The sequence below is a fragment of the Trichomycterus rosablanca genome, chromosome 12, assembly GCF_030014385.1.
Source record: "Trichomycterus rosablanca isolate fTriRos1 chromosome 12, fTriRos1.hap1, whole genome shotgun sequence".
Taxonomy (NCBI): Eukaryota; Metazoa; Chordata; class Actinopteri; order Siluriformes; family Trichomycteridae; genus Trichomycterus; species Trichomycterus rosablanca.
In genome coordinates, this window is record NC_085999.1 from 21,025,085 (window position 1) to 21,044,486 (window position 19,402).

A 19,402-nucleotide genomic window follows, 5' to 3' on the forward strand; every position below is an offset into this window, starting at 1 on the left:
GGCAAATAATACATGGCCTCTGGTCTTCCAGATGGGCATTTAGATTGCCGAACAGGACGAATAATGTGAGTGTTCCAGTACTGCTTATATTCATCCAGTTCTTTCTGCAAGACACCCAGAAAGCAGTATCGCAGCAACCTTGTGTGTTCACAGCTGCCATTGAACAGGTGCCTCTCCCTCAAGTCACCAAAGAGATCCATCCAAAATTGAATCCTAGTTAGAGAACACATATGCTATTATGTTATATAATTCCTTGTCCATGTAAGATACTTGACAATTGTTAACTTGTGGTGTTTAGAAGTGCACTGTGATATAAAGCTTTAAAAAGTAGTGTGTTATGTAGCGTCCACACAAGCAGTCTTATGTTGGCAATGAATTAATATGACAAAGCATCAAAAGAGAAAAGTGAGTATTGCCTTAAATCAGCATAAACTCAGACAATAAATGCAAAAATGTGGAGTAAAATAGAGCACAAAACCTTTGCTTTCGAAAGTAGGACCACCAGCTTTCAATGCGTTGGTTGGATGTTGAAGTGCCATACATGTGGCTTTTGGCTCCTGCAAATTCATCTGTATGCTCTGACCTCAGGGAACAATGAAGTGCTGCTATCAGTCCATTTTCTGTGCCACAGTCAGTGCGGAGACGCATTGGGAAAAACTCCAAACTCATCAACACACAATGTAATTGTGAGCAATTACACCAGGATTATTGTTGGACTTTCCACATTTGAGCCACATAATTTTTCTCGAGAAGCCATCAATACAGCCACTTATGGCAATTCCAAAGGGTTTCAATTTGTCATATCCATCAACATGCCAGACTTCATTAGGTCCCATTGAGTGGTACACTCTTCGGACAAATCTGCACCTAGAACGATTCACTATTCCAGGCTGATCTAGCTCTTGTATTAGGTGCATCACATCACATCTTCTGACTGTAAAATAATACTTCTGTTTCAGAGTTTGCCACATTGCTCGGTAACCTAAAAGCATGCCTGATCCCTGAAGTTCCTGAGAAATAGCTGCCCGCACAGTAGCAATTGGAGTGTAGTTAGTCCTTTTGGTCAAGTTTGCATCCTGTAGTCTTCTTTTTAAAGTGCTAAGACTCATCAAAATGTTGTGCTTGGTTGCCAGTAAGTCCATTATTATTTCAGAACGGTGGCCCTCTGTATAGTACTTCTGGATAAGTTCATCCACCATTGTAGCTCCAAGACCTAAGGGACAAGTTTATAATAACACTATATTAGATGCAGGAATGTGAACTGCACACACATGTTATTGTCAACCTTTACACAGTAATGAATAAACAGTATGCAAATAAGAAACTGCAGCCAGTTCATGACTCAGTTAGGTTCTAATTGTTCCTTTAGTATTTACTCTCTAATAAAGGTCTGCTGGCTGAACAACACTTTAAACCTTTAAAGTTGAATGCTGAAACCTTTAAGGTTGAATGCTGCTAGTTTCATCATACTTAGTTGGTATTCTCACAAATATTTATAGTATAATAACACAGGAACCTTTTTTTTTTTTTTCAAATGACCAAAAAAAAAAACCTTCAACCTGAACACTCCTTAAAAACTGAACATTTCTGCCACATGAGCCACAATAGGACAGGACAGTTTGAAGGTTTACTCCACAAAATGGACAAAACATAACCTGACAAAAGAAAGCAATGTTTTAGGGTATGGTTTACATTTTATCAAGGAAATTACTAGGAGATTACTTTAAAAACTACTGTTCTGCACATAGCAGAGTAGATGTAATGTTCATGTGCACTAGATTACTTCAAAACACACACTTTCTATCAATATCCTTTCATCCTGGCATTAGGATAATATCATATATCTACACAGGATTATTGCTTTACATTTATCTGCTTTACTAACGTTACCGAAGTGACGTCGGTTACTACGTAGCTAGCTTCACTATAATAATAACTTTCGATGACAGTCTACATAACTATTTCGATATAAACACAGTGAACAACGTTGATCATGTGTAACAACATTTAACGACTTTAATCACAGAATCATCATTAATCACATAGCGACAAAATTATCACTTACTTTTCAAAGTTGAAAACTTTCCGCCGGCAATTTTCGTCTCCTCTCCCGGTCAAGACTAATAACATCGGCGGACCGCCGCTAGCTTCCGTTGTGGCTTAACTTCCGTTGTGGCTTATTTTTATTTGCGTTGTGACTTTTTTTATTTGTGTTGTGGCTTATTTTTATTTGTGTTGTGGCTTATTTTTATTTGTGTTGTGGCTTATTTTTATTTGCGTTGTGACTTTTTTATTTGTGTTGTGGCTTATTTTTATTTGTGTTGTGGCCTATTTTTATTTGTGTTGTGGCTTATTTTTATTTGCGTTGTGACTTTTTTATTTGTGTTGTGGCTTATTTTTATTTGTGTTGTGGCTTATTTTTATTTGTGTTGTGGCTTATTTTTATTTGCGTTGTGACTTTTTTATTTGCGTTGTGACTTTTTTATTTGCATTGTGGCTTAATTTATTGCGTTGACCCTTCTGGGCCACCGTAAAGTAACAAATATGGAACCTGATGCTCACTCTCGTCAGGCAAAAGTAGGCTCACAGTTCACACTGATTTTTTTAAGGAAACACTGTATGAGGAAGGATAATGGAAATTATTAAAATAAATAACATTTCTGCCTTATCATTATGAACTACAATTATACAAAGCACAGACAATACATCCAGTATACATAGTAAATAGCTTTTTTGGGTGTGTTTACTATTTCACCTGCGGTCCGGCCCCCTGAAACACTGAAGAACAGTAATCTGGCCCTTTGGTTAAAAAGTTTGAGGACCCCTGCTCTATTTGCTTCAGCTGTGATGTGTTATTTAACCACCCCCAGAGTTGTGTTCAAGGTGGTGTGTTGCAACCATGGTGAAAACTATGGAGCTGAGCAAAGTGATAATTTCATTAACATTAATACTTAAATACTTGATAGACTTGATAGCTGATTTTGCTTTATGTCACAAGAAATGTAGAGCTATAGTTACAGAAATATGTTTGCACTGTCAAAGTAGTATCAGCTCTGTTGGATTTTTATTAAACTGCTCTGCCATGTCAGACTATAATCACACACTGGGTGAAAGCATTGAGTATGTACCTATATTTTGCAATGTAGTCTTTTCACATGCTTTGTTTGTTTGTGGGTTAAACATTGGTAATGGTCATGACCAAGGACGGATTAAGGATAGTCTGGGCCCCTGGGCAAAGAGTTGTATCAATTCATCTGCCAGGCTTATGTTCAGATCTGAAGGATATGCTGCAGCGAGTGAGTTAGCCTTTAAAGTGAGCTCACTGTTGGACATATTGTCAGACATGAAAAGAACATCAAATAGCTCAGTTAAGTGTGTGTATGCATTCAAACTGCTTGAAATTGCTTGTCTTAAATTTAAATAATTGCAAAATTGCAAAATTAATTTGTGTCTCTGCGCTTAAGAGAAATTGAACATAATAATTTTGAAACAATACAAATTCAGAAACATTAAGTAAGGGCCTGAATCGCATATTTGCAACAAAACGTCTGTTATGAAATATGGTAGCTTGCCTGGCAATTTGTAGGTCCCTAGAAAGTCAAGGAGCCATGGTAAACTTCTATGGAAGTCAAGGGCCCCATAGCAGGGGCCCTCGTGATCAAGGGCCCTCTAATGGTATGCCCTGCTCTTCTCTAGGGCCCCCTGGTAGGGGTTCTCATAACCAGGGCCCTCTAAAAATATGCCCCCCTCTTTCCTAGGACCCCTAATAGCCAGAAGTCGAAGTCAGAGCAGTGCCACAACGCCTCATCCATTTTCATAAGGGGCCCAAAAGCATGGCTAGGGCCCAAAAGCATGGCTAGGGCCCCCAAGAGGCCCTGGGGTTTAAGTCCCTAATAGTCAGAGGATCCTTAAAATGGAGGGCCCTCGGAAATAAAAATATATTGTATCATAAATGTTGATAGGCATCGCAAAATGTTTTGGGCCAGGGCCCCCCCGGGGCCCCCTGACCTCAAGGGCCCCTGGGCGCTGGCCCCACTGGCCCGGTCAGTAATCCAGCCATGGTCATGACAGATTTCAAGATTAGTCGTGTATTTATGCATGTACTTGTGCAACGATTTCTTTCAGTCTCTGGCATTTTCAGCAGCCATTGAACATACGGTTAGTATGTGTTTGATGGTCAGAGTAGAGTGGCATGTCTCTCACGTTGGGGGGGGGGTCCTTTAGTAAGTGTGAATGGGTGATTTTGGAGTGGATATAGTGGATATTTGGATTTCTGGATATAGTGGTTTGATCTGCTTGGTTTTAAGTCTAATTATAGTATTAGTGTTTTTACAGGGTATATCTGATGTACTTTATTTCTGTCCTGGAATTCCCATTCAGTTTGCCATTTATTTTTGGCGTACATTGTGATCAGAGATCTTGCATTTGCTGGATAGAGCATGTTGTGGGTTTGGAGCATTTACTGGTTTACAAGATGCTTTGCTTGGACTTAAGCAGAGGGATCCTGAGGGATTGTGTGTACTTTGTCATTTGGGACAATATAAGCTTTCACCATTGTCAAAAAGTATGTGAGTGGTTTATCATTAACCTCTGTTTTATAAATTGATGTCTTCCACCATACTCTCACTTCCTAAACCCGAGGAATTCTTCTCAGCATACCCAGGAATAAATAAAATAAATAAATGTATTGCATTTCACATACTGTATTTCTTTGTTGGTTCTCTACTATATGTATGTATATATATATATACAGTGTATCACAAAAGTGAGTACACCCCTCACATTTCTGCAAATATTTCATTATATCTTTTCATGGGACAACACTATAGACATGAAACTTGGATATAACTTAGAGCAGTCAGTGTACAGCTTGTATAGCAGTGTAGATTTACTGTCTTCTGAAAATAACTCAACACACAGCCATTAATGTCTAAATAGCTGGCAACATAAGTGAGTACACCCCACAGTGAACATGTCCAAATTGTGCCCAAATGTGTCGTTGTCCCTCCCTGGTGTCATGTGTCAAGGTCCCAGGTGTAAATGGGGAGCAGGGCTGTTAAATTTGGTGTTTTGGGTACAATTCTCTCATACTGGCCACTGGATATTCAACATGGCACCTCATGGCAAAGAACTCTCTGAGGATGTGAGAAATAGAATTGTTGCTCTCCACAAAGATGGCCTAGGCTATAAGAAGATTGCTAACACCCTGAAACTGAGCTACAGCATGGTGGCCAAGGTCATACAGCGGTTTTCCAGGACAGGTTCCACTCGGAACAGGCTTCGCCAGGGTCGACCAAAGAAGTTGAGTCCACGTGTTCGGCGTCATATCCAGAGGTTGGCTTTAAAAAATAGACACATGAGTGCTGCCAGCATTGCTGCAGAGGTTGAAGACGTGGGAGGTCAGCCTGTCAGTGCTCAGACCATACGCCGCACACTGCATCAACTCGGTCTGCATGGTCGTCATCCCAGAAGGAAGCTGACGCACAAGAAAGCCCGCAAACAGTTTGCTGAAGACAAGCAGTCCAAGAACATGGATTACTGGAATGCCCTGTGGTCTGACGAGACCAAGATAAACTTGTTTGGCTCAGATGGTGTCCAGCATGTGTGGCGGCGCCCTGGTGAGAAGTACCAAGACAACTGTATCTTGCCTACAGTCAAGCATGGTGGTGGTAGCATCATGGTCTTGGGCTGCATGAGTGTTGCTGGCACTGGGGAGCTGCAGTTCATTGAGGGAAACATGAATTCCAACATGTACTGTGACATTCTGAAACAGAGCATGATCCCCTCCCTTCGAAAACTGGGTCTCATGGCAGTTTTCCAACAGGATAACGACCCCAAACACATTTTTTCGACAACTGTTTACACCATCATAAAGCATGTAAAAAATGGTTTTCTGGAGTCGCCTCCCAAATGCCCGAGAGCCATGAGCAGAAAACAGGAGTCCCATAGGTCTGTATCTTATCAGTCATCCTCTTTAACCTTAGAATAAATAGGGTGGCCAAGGAAACCTCCCCTAAACATGGACAGCATGTGCATCAGTTGCAAAAGCAAATACATGCCATCCAGAAATGTTATATGTTCTGTGTTGTAAGGTCCTAATGTAACATGGCGATGCAGAACCCCATTGCTGTTGATGGCTGCACATAGGGGTCACATTGTCACCACGCTGGCCAGACATTTCTATAATTGCAAGTTGACCAATTATGTTGTGACCTCTTCTTTGCCTCTGAACCCAGTTTCATCCAAATATAAACATTCATGGGGCCTCTCCATGGATTTCAGTCGTTGTATACTGCTTTACATACAATACAGTATTTGATATGACTGCTCTGTAGTGTGTTAACGATGACAATAGTGTGTTTGTTGTGTTTAACTTTTGTGTGTGTCATTTTTGCATCAGAGTGCACTACCATGCAGAATGTTTTGTCAATGAGTTTTGCAAAAAAGGTTAAATCAGATATGAAAAGTGTGTAGCAATTCAAATTTTAGGCAGGTCAAGTGTTTAGAAACCAATGCACTTAAAATAGTAAAACATTTTAATTATTTCACAAAGTTTCACAAAATTACACATATACAGATTTACTTACAACAAAATGTAAATACTTTACATTTTAAAGTCTTGGTAAATGTCCCCAATAAATTTTTTTTCATTAATTCTCATAACTGTCCTCAAAATCGCTGTGGGACTGGCATGACCCAGAAACACTGGTGCAAGACGGGCCTATATAACGAAAAAAAAAAAGTCAAGAGCAGTTAAAGTGATGAAAAACCTGGAAAAATCCCAAAACACCAAATGAGAAGACGAAAAGTTGATAAAAAATGTTTCCAGTAGATTTTAATGTCTTAATTATTATGATTTTGTAGTGTAATCATTTACAGTACAAAACATCCTTAGTGCAAATACTGTCAACAAATAGCTTCATGTCTTCCAAAAATATTCAGAACTGCCCCAACAAAGACCTGACAGTAAAAAACAAGACTTAAAGGTTATAAAATATCACCATATAAAAACAATATCTGTAATAAGAATATGATTAGCAAGCAGTGACAGCATTATAAATACAGGCAAATTAAAGATCATTTAAGATACCTGAATGGCAACTCACAAAACCATACAAGGTAAAGGTGAGAATTTCAGAAAATGTTCAAAAAGATTCCTCCTCAGAATCACACTCCGAGTTAGATTTGGTTAGTCTCTCAAACTCTTCTCCATCCTAAAAGTACATAAAAAAAGAAGAAATATTTGTAAATATATAATATTCAATAAAAACATACAAATACAATGATGAAAAGTTATATCATGTTTCCTACATACAGTACCTTAAAATATTTTTTAAATTAAACAGAAAGAAATGTTAAAACCCTTCAACAAAAAGTAAAAACAGGGGGATTGAAAAGGTTTTTATTCTTGTTTTAGATGGAGAAAATATGAAAAAAGTCACACCACCTCACATAAATTAGTCCCCAACTTATCTTATTTTTGACTTATACACCAATCAGCCATAACATTAAAACCGCCTCCTTGTTTCTGCACACACTATTTTATCAGCTCCACTTACCACATAGAGGCACTTTGTAGTTCTACAATTACTGACTGTAGTTCATCTGTTTCTCTGCATGCTTTGTTAGCCCCCTTTCATGCTGTTCTTCAATGGTCAGGATTCCCACAGGACCACTACAGAGTAGGTATTATTTGGGTGGTGGATCATTCTCAGCACTACAGTGACACTGACATGGTGGTGGTGTGTTAGTGTGTGTTGTGTTGGTATGAGTGGATCAGACACAGCAATGCTGTTGGAGTTTTTAAACACCTCACTGTCACTGCTCGACTGAGAATAGTCCACCGACCAAAAATATATCCAGCCAACAGCAGCCCGTGGGCAGCGTCCTGTGACCACTGATAAAGGTCCAAAAGATGACCAACTCAAACAGCAGCAATAGATGAGCGATCGTCTCTGACTTTACATCTACATGGTGGACCAACTAAGTAGGAGTGTCAAATAGAGTAGACAGTGGGCACAGTATTTAAAAACTCCAGCAGCACTGCTGTGTCTGATCCACTCATACCAGCTCAACACACACCAACACCAAGTCAGTGTCACTGCAGTGCTGAGAATGATCCACCACCCAAATAATACCTGCTCTGTGGTGGTCCTGACCATTGAAGAACAGGGTGAAAGCAGGCTAAAAAAGTATGTAGAGAAATAGATGGACTACAGTCAGTAATTGTAGAACTACAAAGTGCTTCTATATGGTAAGTGGAGCTGATAAAATGGACAGTGAGTGTAGAAACAAGGAGGTGGTTTTAATGTTATGGCTGATCAGTGTATATCAAACCAGATCAGCAACTGTAAAATGTAGTAGTGGTAGCAAGTTTTTTTCAACGGTAAGAAAAAAAATGTTGTGCGTTGGTGGTGGTGTACACTACAGAAAGATGAATTAAAATGTTAAGCTTAAACTAGAACAGAATGTTTACAATTCCTAGATAATCTGCTGCAAATTACAGTCTGTAAAAGTTGAAAAAGCATCTGGGGGCTCAATAATTGTTTAAATTAACCCAAAATATAAATAGATACAACTCTTTACATGATTTTGGACTACATTAACTAATCTAGGCAGTTCTTTACATCTATGCAGCTGGATTCTTACCCCTCTAGCCCTCTCAAACACCTCTCCATTGATGACCCGGAGTCTTTCCTGCTGTAGTGCATACTCTGGGTCCTTAAGACGGCTGCTGTGGTAAATGAAAATGGCCAGCAACACGACAGGCGCCTGCAAGAAAAAGTCTGGTTTTGGATGAAACTCGAACAGAAAGATTGAGAGGGCTGTGACAAGCACTGTGGTGATCTGGCCTGTCAGCACATGAAACATGTTGTCACGGAACTTCAGGATAAAAGCAACTAAAAGGCCAAGGGCAGCCGTAACAAAGGCCAGTGCTACAGAGTAGGCATTATGACCATATAGCAGACCACAGTGCATTAACATCGCCCGTGAATCAGCACGCAGCACCAGTGCCAGGCCATTAAAGGCCACTCCAAAGATGTACAGCCTACTGTTCTGGATAAAGATGCTCTCAGCCCGCTGCTCACCCTCCTTCAGGATCTTTTCATTGTAGATGTTGGCCAGTGCTGAGATAAAGCACTGGACAAGCAGCAATATGTACCCCAGGCCAAAGCCACGCAAGCGCTGAACAAGCTGGCTGTTCCAGAGCTTGGGTGCTAAGTCATCAGCCCAGCTGGACTCAGTGTGGTTAAACTGTTCATTCTCCATCTGAGTGTAGTTGAGGCAGATGCGAGAGGGAGCAGAGACATGTGCAGTGTGCAGCCCATGCACACCAGTGGCATGCTGGTTACTGCCAGTACCCATGGTTAGTGCCACGATGGCAAGAAAGAGAATGACGAGGGCGGCCCACTGCACCCAAGACAAGCGCCTCCTGCAAAGAGCAATAACAAATATACTGATTTAAAACACTGGCAATACTGGTTTCGAAATGGCAAACTTAAGCTGAAATTAAGCTATTATAAGTCCTAAACTTATCTCCTTACCTTAAAGGAATATGTGTTTTTTTACTGAAAAGTCCATTCTAAGCTACAACCCCAAATCTGAAAAAGTTGGGACAGCATGGAAAATGAAAATAATAATAAAAAAATAAAAAAAGATTTTTTTACATTTACTTTGACTTTTATTTAACAAGTTGAGACAGTAAAGCATTTAACACTTCGTAACGTTGCCATTCCTTTTCACTACACGTAAAAGACATTTTGGCACAAAGGACACCAAGCAATTTAGTGTTTCAGGTTTTATTTAGTCCCGTTTTTCCTGCAAACACATCTTAAGATGTGCAACAGTACAGGGTCGTCATTGTCACATTTTTCGTTTGAAAATTCTCCTTACATTCTCTATTGGGGACAGGTCAGGGCTGCAGTCGGGCCAGTCCAGTACCCGTACCCTCTTCTTACGCAGCCATGTCTTTGTAATGTGTGCAGCATGTGGTTTTGCATTGTCTTGTTGAAAAATGCATGGACGTCCTTGGAAAAGATGATGTATTGAAGGCAGCATATGTTGCTGTTGCTCTAAGATCTCAATGTACTTTTCTGCATTAATGCTGCCATCACAGAAGTGTAAATGACCTTTGCCAAGGGCACTGACACAGCCCCATACCATGACAGACCCTGGCTTTTGGACTTGTTGCTGATAAAAGTCTGAATGGTCCTTTTCGTCTTTGGTCCGGAGCACACGGTGTCCATTTTTTCCAAAAAAGACCTGGAATGCTGATTCATCTGACCACAATACACGTTTTCACTGTGTGATGGTCCATCCTAGATGCCTCCGAGCTCAGAGAAGTCAACGCTGCTTCTGGACATGGTTAACATAAGGCTTCTTTTTTGCACAGTAATGTTTTAAGTGGCATTTGTGCATGTTACTCTGTATTGTAGTGCTTGACAAAGGTTTGCCAAAGTAATCACTTGCCCATGTGGTTATATCAGCTATTGTTGAGTGGCGGTTCTTGATGCAGTGCCATCTGAAGGATCAACAATCACAGGTGTTTAGCTTAAGCTTGCACCCTTGGCCTTTACACACTGAAATTCCTCCCGATTCCTTGAATATTATGCACTGTAGAGGGTGAAATATGCAAATCTTTTCCAATCTTGCTTTGAGGTACATTGTTTTTAAATATTTCAATAATTTTCTCATGCATTTGTTGATAAACTGGAGATCCTCTGGCCATCTTTGCTCATCAAAGACTGGATGCTGCTTTTGTACCAAACCAATGATTACAATCACCTGTTTGGAATCACATCATTATTTAGTTTTTTCACCTCATTACTAAATTGCCCCTGTCCCAACTTTTTTTTTAATGTGTTGCAGGCCTGAAATGCAGAAATGAAGGTATATTAACAAATGAAATTAAGTTGAGCAGACAAAACATGAAATATTTTGGGTTCAAACTGTCTGCAATCAAATAAAAGTCATAGTAAATGTAAGGAACACTGCATTTTTATTTTATTTGCATTTTCCATACTGTCCCAACTTTTTCTGATTTGGGGTAGTAGAAACCAACAAGCCTGGTTAAATTTGGCCAACTTTTGTCTGCCAGACTGGTCAAAATTCCAGTCAGAGTTGTGTCAGAACAATGTTGATGGCTCAAAAGCTGTTGTTGGTAGGAAAAAAAACTAAAAGACATGCAATCAAATATTAGGTGTGCTGTAATTATATGTTTGTGAACCACAACATTTTAATAATTTTAGAAATCTAATTTAGAGACGCAAGTGATAACATAAAGTAGTCATCATCCAATAACTGCACTAAACTTTAAGATACTGGCAGCATCTCCACTTTTAGATTAGCATGTTTTGTTAGCCTCTGTAGTGCTGAACTAGTTTTACTAATGGTTTTATCTATCGTACTATTTTATATTACTGTCAATGTCAATATACTGACCTGCTTTTTAATCAATAAAGCCTGAAGATTTGTTTATACGAACAGTGATGGTGTGCTTTATATTTTGATGGGGCAGTATTGGCATTCCACAACTGTAGTCTAAATACAATATGGAAAAAGACTTCATAACAGTTTGTTTGTTTGTTTTTACCAGACTGCAAATAATCTAACAAGCTCAGGTCAGATATTAAGGAAAATCTGCTTTGCACTTCTTGTCTGCATAAATGTATGTGACTTTAACACTTACTTTAGTACAAACCGGAAAAGAATGGCTGTGGTGAGAATGACAACATTGGAAAACAATACTGCCAAAGCCTGTAAAAACATTGTAGACACTGTATTAGACAGAAATATTTATTGCCTAAATACAATAAAATATGCAAGCAGTCCATATGAACATTATTAGTGACATTAATGACATTAGTGAGATTAATTATACTTTGCTTTTGTGGTAGGTGCATGCATGACATATTCAAAGTTGCTTAAATCCAACTCACAGGCTGGAGGTAGGTCATCACATAAAAAATAATGAGGTTATCAAGAAAATAAAGAAACGCAGGTACTGCCCACTTCAGGCAGCTAGGAAGAGAAGAACTAGAGGAGCAGCCCCAGTCCTTGTAGGAGCGACCCTCTGCAAAGCAAACACACAAAAAATGAAACATTAAAATACAAATGGTGCATTAGAAAAAGATGCTGCACATACAATAATAATAATAATATTTTTTTACATTTTAAATTGCTATCCATTATGCATAAAAAACAAAATAAATATTTAATAGACATATTGAAAAGGTTTTTGCATACAGTACATTTACATGACACAAAACATGTCATATACACATCACAGTCATCATGTCAAAACTATGTCAGCAACTACCCTATAAAGAAATTAAGCACTGCCTGATAGCATTTTCATCTCCACAATCTGATTGAGATCAGCTAAATTTTAGACAGCCTCTGAGCAAATACAAACCCCATTTCCAAAAACATTGGGACACTTTATGCAATAAAACCTGAAATCTGTAATTTGTTAATTCACTTTTATTTACCAGACAAAAGGACAACGAAAAGATTTTTTGCTTTTAATTACGAATTTAATTTTATTTGTTAAATATACATATATTTAGAAATTGATACCTGCAAAAACGTAAAAAAGCTGGAACAGAGGTATGTTTCCCACTGGGTCATATCAATTTATTTTAATTATACTTTGTAATCTTTTGGAAATTGAGGATATTAAAAGTTTTGCATGTTGAATTTTTGCCAATTCTTGCTGTAAACTGACCTGAGCTGCTCAACAGTTTGTGGTCGCAGCTGTCCTCTTCATGATGCACCATACATTTTCAATAGGAAACAGATCTAAACTGCAAAACTCATCCAGAATAAAGGCTGCTATTGTCCTGTTGAAATAAACATCTCCAAAATACCAATATAAGCCTCCTCATGAATGGTACGTCCACAGATATGCAGATTACCCATGCTGTGGGCACTGATGCACCCCCATGCCATCACAGATGCTGGGTTTTGCAATTTTTGTTGGTAAAAGTCTGGATGGTGTTTTTCCATCTTTGAAAGGTAGAATCTGATGTCATTTTTTTCCCAAAAACTAGCTGAAAATGTGGACGTCTGACCTGTCTTTCAGTGCATATCAGATGATTTCTGGTCTAGATAACTCACTAGCGTTTCTGCGCAAAATGAATACATAGTTTTCGTATTTGCATAATACAGTTTTAGTTTGTATTCCTTGATGTAGTGGCAGATTGTGTTTAGTGACAATGATGGTCATGTACATTCAGCAGCAGTTTCCACTCTTACCCTAACACACACCATGAATACTTTCATGATATTATGAACTGTAGATGGTAAAAGCGTGCTAAATTCTTTGCAATCTTACACTGAGAAACATAGTCTTCGAACTGGCTTACAATTCTAAACCATGGATGCTTCTTTTGAGCATATCTCATATAGAACCCCAATTCAGAAAAGGTTGGGACAGTATGGAAAATGTAAACAAAATGTTATACTAATTTTTACATTTTATCTTAGTGCAGACAGTATAAACTCAGGATATTTTATGTTTTGTCTGGTCAACTTCATTTCATTTGTTAATATACATACACCAATGAGCCATAACATTAAAACCACCTCATTGTTTCTACACTCACTGTCCATTTTATCAGCTTCACTTACCATATAGAGGCACTTTGTAGTTCTACAATTACTGACTGTAGTCCATCTGTTTCTCTGCATGGTTTGTTAGCCCCCTTTCATGCTGTTCTTTAATGGTCAGGACCCCCACAGGACCACCACAGAGTAGGTATTATTTGGGTGGTGGATCATTCTCAGCACTGCAGTGACAATGACATGGTGTGTTAGTGTGTGTTGTGCTGGTATGAGTGGATAAGACACAGCAGCGCTGATGGAGTTTTTAAACACCTCACTGTCACTGCTGGACTGAGAATAGTCCACCAACCAAAAACATCCAGCCAACAGCGCCCCTTGGGCTGCATCCTGTGACCACTGACGAAGGTCTAGAAGATAACCAACTCAAACAGCAGCAATAGATGAGCGACCGTCTCTGACTTTACATCTACAAGGTGGACCAACTAGGTAGGAGTATCTAATAGAGTGGACAGTGAGTGGACACGGTATTTAAAAACTCCAGCAGTGCTGCTGTGTCTGATCCACTCATACCAGCACAACACACACTAACACACCATCATCATGTCATTGTCACTGCACTGCTGAGAATGATTCACCACCTAAATAATACCTGTTCTGTGGTGGTCCTGACCATTGAAGAACAGGGTGAAAGCAGGCTAAAAAAGTATGTAGATAAACAGATGAACTACAGTCAGTAAATGCAGAACCACAAAGTGCCTCTTTATGGTAAGTGGAGCTGATAAAATAGACAGTGAGTGTAGAAACAAGGGTTTTATTGTTATGGCTGATCAGTGTATATTCCTGCATTTTAAGCCTGCAACACATTCCAAAAAAAGATGGAACAGTAAAACATTTTTATTTTGCCATTGACGTTTTGGCACAGTTTACCAAGTAATTAAGTGTCTCAGTTCTGATTCTGTCCCAGGTCTTATTCTATCACATAGTCAAAAATCTCTCCATACCCTGCAGTGATCGTTCATGTTTGGTAGAGACAGGCCAGCACTTTAGTCTTAATTTCTTCCAAAAATAGCTTAAATACTAATCTGACCACAATACACGTTTCCACTGTGTTATGATCCATCCCAGATGCCTCAAAGCCTTCTATATATGGTTAACATACAGGTGCATCTCAATAAATTAGAATATTATCGAAAAGTTTGGTTATTTCAACAATTCAATTCAAAAAATGAAACTCATATATTATATAGATTCATTACACACAAAGTGATATATTTCAAATGTTGATTTCTTTTAATGTTGATGATTATGGCTTACAGCTAATGAAAACCCAAAAGTCAGTATCTCAGAAAATTTGAATATTGTGAAAAAGTTTAATATTGTAGTCTAATGGTGTCACACTCTAATCAGCTAATCAATACAAAACAACTGCAAAAGTTTCCAAACCCTTAAATGGTCCCTCAGTCTGGTTCAGTAGGCTACACAATCATGGGGAAGACTGCTGACTTGACAGTTGTCCAAAAGACAATCATTGACACCCTCCACAAGGAGGGTAAGCCACAAAAGCTCATTGCTAAAGAAGATGGCTGTTCACAGAGAGCTGTATCCAAGTATATTAATGGAAAGTTGAGTGGAAGGAAAAAGTGTGGTAAATAAAGGTGCACAAGCAACAGGGATAACTGCAGCCTTGAAAGGAGTGTCAAGAAAAGGCCATTCAAGAATTTGGGGAAGATTCACAAGGAGTGGACTGCGGCTGGGGTCAGTGCTTCAAAAGCCGTATTCCTTGTGTCAAGCCACTCATGACCCAGAGACAAGGTCAGAAGCGTCTTACCTGGGCTAAGGTGAAAAATGGTCCAAAGTCCTGTTTTCAGATTAAAGTAAATTTTGCATTTCATTTGGATATCAAGGTCCCAGAGTCTGGAGGAAGAGTGGATAGGCACATAATCCAAGTTGCTTGAGGTCCAGTGTGAAGTTTCCACAGTCAGTGATGGTTTGGGGAGCCATGTCATCTGCTGGTGTTGGTCCACTGTGTTATATTAAGTATAAAATCAGCGCAGCCGTCTACCAGGAAAGATTAGAGCACTTCATGCTTTATGGAGATGCTGATTTCATTTTCCAGCAGGACTTCGCACCTCACACACTGCCAAAAGTGCCAATACCTGGTTTAATAACCACGGTATTACTGTGCTTCATTGGCCAGCAAATTCACCTGACCTAAACTTCATAGAGAATCTATGGGGTATTGTCAAAAGGAAGACGAGAGACACCAGACCCAACAATGCAGATGAGCTGAAGGCCGCTATCAAAGCAACCTGGGCTTCCATAACACCTCAGCAGTGCCACAGGCTGATCGTCTCCATGCCATGCCGCATTGATGCAGTAATTCATGCAAAAGGAGCCCTGACCAAGTATTGAGTGCAAATACTGTACATACTTTTCAGTAGACCAACATTTCTGTATTAAAAATCCTTTTTTTAATTGGTCTTATGTAATATTCTAATTTTCTGAGATACTGACTTTTGGGTTTTCATTAGCTGTAAGTCATAAACACTTGAAATATATCACTCTGTGTGTAATGAATCTATATAATATATGAGTTTCACTTTTTAAATTGAATTGCTGAAATAAACTTTTCGATGATATTCTAATTTATTGAGATGCACCTGTAAGGCTTCTTTTTTGCACAGTAAAGATTTAAGTGGCAAACGTAACTCTGTATTGTGGTGCTTGATAAGTTTGCCAAGGTAATCCTTTGCCCAAGTGGTTATATTAGCTACTACTGAAAGACAGTTGATGTAGTGCTGTCTGAGAGATAGGAGATCACTGGAAATTTCCCCAGATTCCTTGAATTGTTTAATAATATTATGCACTGTAAAGAGAAAAGTATTCAATCCCTTCCAAGGTTTCTTTGAGGAACATAGTTTTAAAACATTTTAATAATTTTCCTCATGTATTTGTAGACAAACTGAAGGTCCTCTGCCCATCTTTGCTCCTTAAAGACTCAGCCTTTAATGGAGACCAAATCATTGTAACAATTTCCTGTTGACATCAACTGTTTGAAAGCACAGCTGTTTTTTTTACCTTATTACTAGACCTAAATTGCTCCGTCCCTACTTTTTTTTGGAATGTGTTGCAGGTCTAAAATGCAGAAATGGATATATACTGACAAATGAAATGACATTGACCAGACAACACATGAAATATTTTGAGTTCATACTGTATGAAAACGTGTCAGTGAATAAAAACATTACATACTTTTTTGATACTCCATACTGTCCCAACTTTTTCTGATTTAGGGTTTTACTATAGTCATATCTTAATGGCCTTACCTGTTACCATTTTTTTTGTTTTTATATTTACAAAATACAATTAGGTTTCTCAGTGAAAACATTGAAGTATTTTGTTAGTGCTTTTACCAGTTAAGTAAAAGTTCATGTGAAAACATTGAAACTAATTTAACAAATTAGTTTTTTTTTTTAGTTTTTATTGAATGTTTAGAAAGTGTCTTAATTTTTCTGAAAATGGGGTTTGTATTTACAAAAGCAGGTTGTGCTGCTAGTATGTTAATTTTGCTACTACATCAATAGATTTTCTAACTTTATTGTTGTTTATGTGGAAGATGTTACTGTTACAATACTTCTTATTGCAAAACTGCACAAACTTTATTCAAGGTCACACTACTGACAATTAAATATGAACGTCCTATGAATGTTGGTTAAATAATCAAATAAAGAAGTCCTAGACAATCTGCAAAAATAGTGCAACTAAAGGAAATGTCTATGCAATATTATTAGGATTACACAGGAACTGATGCAAAGGTTTACCTCGAATAATCACTCGGAGTGACATAACTAAACAGATGACAAGTTTGATGGCCTCTGCCATTAAATTCACAGAAGCTGGTAGAAAATCATATTTGCTATCTGCAAAAAAAAAAAAAATATCAGGTCATAAGAAGCAGACCAGCACCTAGCACAACAGTCCAAGTTAGGTCCTGCTTTAGGTAAAAACAGTTAAATCACATGACACATAAAGACCATTCATAAAACTTATTAAGGCTATTTGCATAAACAATATCAACATTACCCTCATTGGCAGAGTATTTAAGCAGGGTGATCCGAATGGTCCCAAGTGCGACAAATCCCAAACCCAAAGCCAAGGTGTATGCTGAGGAGCATGAGCATCTCCATAAAGAAGAACAGCAGCTGCAGCATGATGAGAAGGAAGGAGCCATTTAGGAGGACTGCTGTGGTAAAGGTTAGAAAACGAATGAATGAAGTATAAATGAAATGCAAACCATATTAAAAATGTTGATGATAGTGTGAGTACTGTGAGTAACATGAGCAGATGTATATAAACAGCATAATTGTTAAGAGAAATAATCTCAGTGGGTGGCTGTGTGGCAGAGCTGGCGAGTGGGTGCAGCACAACAACAGGGGTTCTAAAAACCTAGGTTTATTTCTTGCGTTTGGTCACAACTTATAAGACGTTTCACTTTTCACATTCTCCCAATATTTTTTCGTATACTTCAGTTACCTTCTACCTTCCAAAAATGTCCCAAATGTGGATTGGTTGCTCCAAATTGCCCCAATATGTAGGTAAGTGAATGGCTGAGTGTGTGTGTTGCCTTGCATCCTGCCCAGGGTGTATTTCTGTTCTGTGCCCAGATTCACCCACACTCTAGTATGGAACACTGTAACATTATGTTACCACTTGTTTTTGCATTTATTATGTTTTCAGTGCATATTCACTATACAGATTTACTACTAATGTGTTTTGACTTTGTTCTTATAAAGTGCATAAACTGTGTAAAGATTACATTAAGGGAAATCTAGATATTAATGCAGCAAATTATGTCTTCTCGTACAAATTGCACCTGGTTTTACTATAGAATATGATTTTATTGACTGGATAGATTCCATGCGACATGTACCAAACACGCCAAAAAAAACCCACATTCTTTAGTTCTTAAAGACAATAGCAAACACCGATAATTGTTGGATCATTCGAAAATTGAAGGATCAAAAAACCGCAAATTGTCAGATTTGCCACGCAAACTTTCATAAAGATGTCAAACTAATGATAAGAATATAAAGAAAGATGCAGTCACTTCAAAATAAATGCAGAACAACCAAAATACAACTATTACACAGTAAACAATAATAAACAGTGCACAGAGCTCTCCTCCTAAAGACAACATAAACTAAACACAATGAGAAAACAGTACAACTAAATATAAACTTAAACATTGTACTGTTATTTTAGTTAATATTTTAATTATATTTATTCTTTTACTTGCCCGTATGCTCGGCTCTGCTGACAACCTGACAGCTTCTGACTTGCACAACGTCGTAACTTCTTCTTCTTCTATTGATTTCATGCCGGTTGGCAAACAAACGTAAAGGTGCATTACCGCCACCAACTGGGCTGGGGTGTGTAACATGAGATTTGGGGGGGAGGGGGGCTAGATTCTTTTATATATTTCTATGTCTTTAAAAAACTTGATAATTAATGATATATATAACTAGATGTTTTACCTAATAATCCAGCTAGTGTAAAACTGTAATGTTGAGCCATTTCCTAGGATTGAAAAAGGTTATTTCTTTTTTGTTCATATTTTTTACAATGTAGCAGTACATGTTCTGTTTCTTCTTGGGTATAGTGTATGCAATTCCCTGTATTATGTTTATTTATTATATTTAGTGTGTGATTAAGACCTGAGTGCCCTATTCTTAGGCGCATTATTATGGTTTCCTCCCTCCAACTCCTGCCTGCCCTTCTACCTGAATCTATCTTTCTTTGTATTCTGTATAAATGTCTTCCTGTTTCACTTCTATCC

General features: G+C 38.3%; 1 protein-coding gene across 2 annotated transcripts; it reads right to left on the reverse strand.

Annotated features, from left to right (window-relative positions):
* Positions 1–6,550: 6,550 nt before the first annotated feature.
* slc35a5 (solute carrier family 35 member A5) lies at positions 6,551–18,922 on the reverse strand. 2 transcript variants are annotated; one of them, XM_063005768.1, is made up of 8 exons: positions 18,863–18,922; positions 17,650–17,809; positions 17,388–17,486; positions 11,940–12,073; positions 11,690–11,757; positions 8,650–9,433; positions 7,091–7,214; positions 6,551–6,721 (listed from the first exon to the last, which is right to left on the reverse strand). In XM_063005768.1, exons 2-7 carry the CDS (start codon positions 17,795–17,797, stop codon positions 7,146–7,148), a joined length of 1,302 nt encoding a protein of 433 aa, XP_062861838.1. In that variant the 5' UTR covers positions 17,798–17,809; positions 18,863–18,922; the 3' UTR covers positions 6,551–6,721; positions 7,091–7,145. The 2 variants fall into 2 exon arrangements, with proteins under 2 accessions (XP_062861838.1, XP_062861836.1); XM_063005766.1 differs by having other exon boundaries at positions 6,551–6,960.
* Between the last annotated feature and the right edge of the window lie 480 nt (positions 18,923–19,402).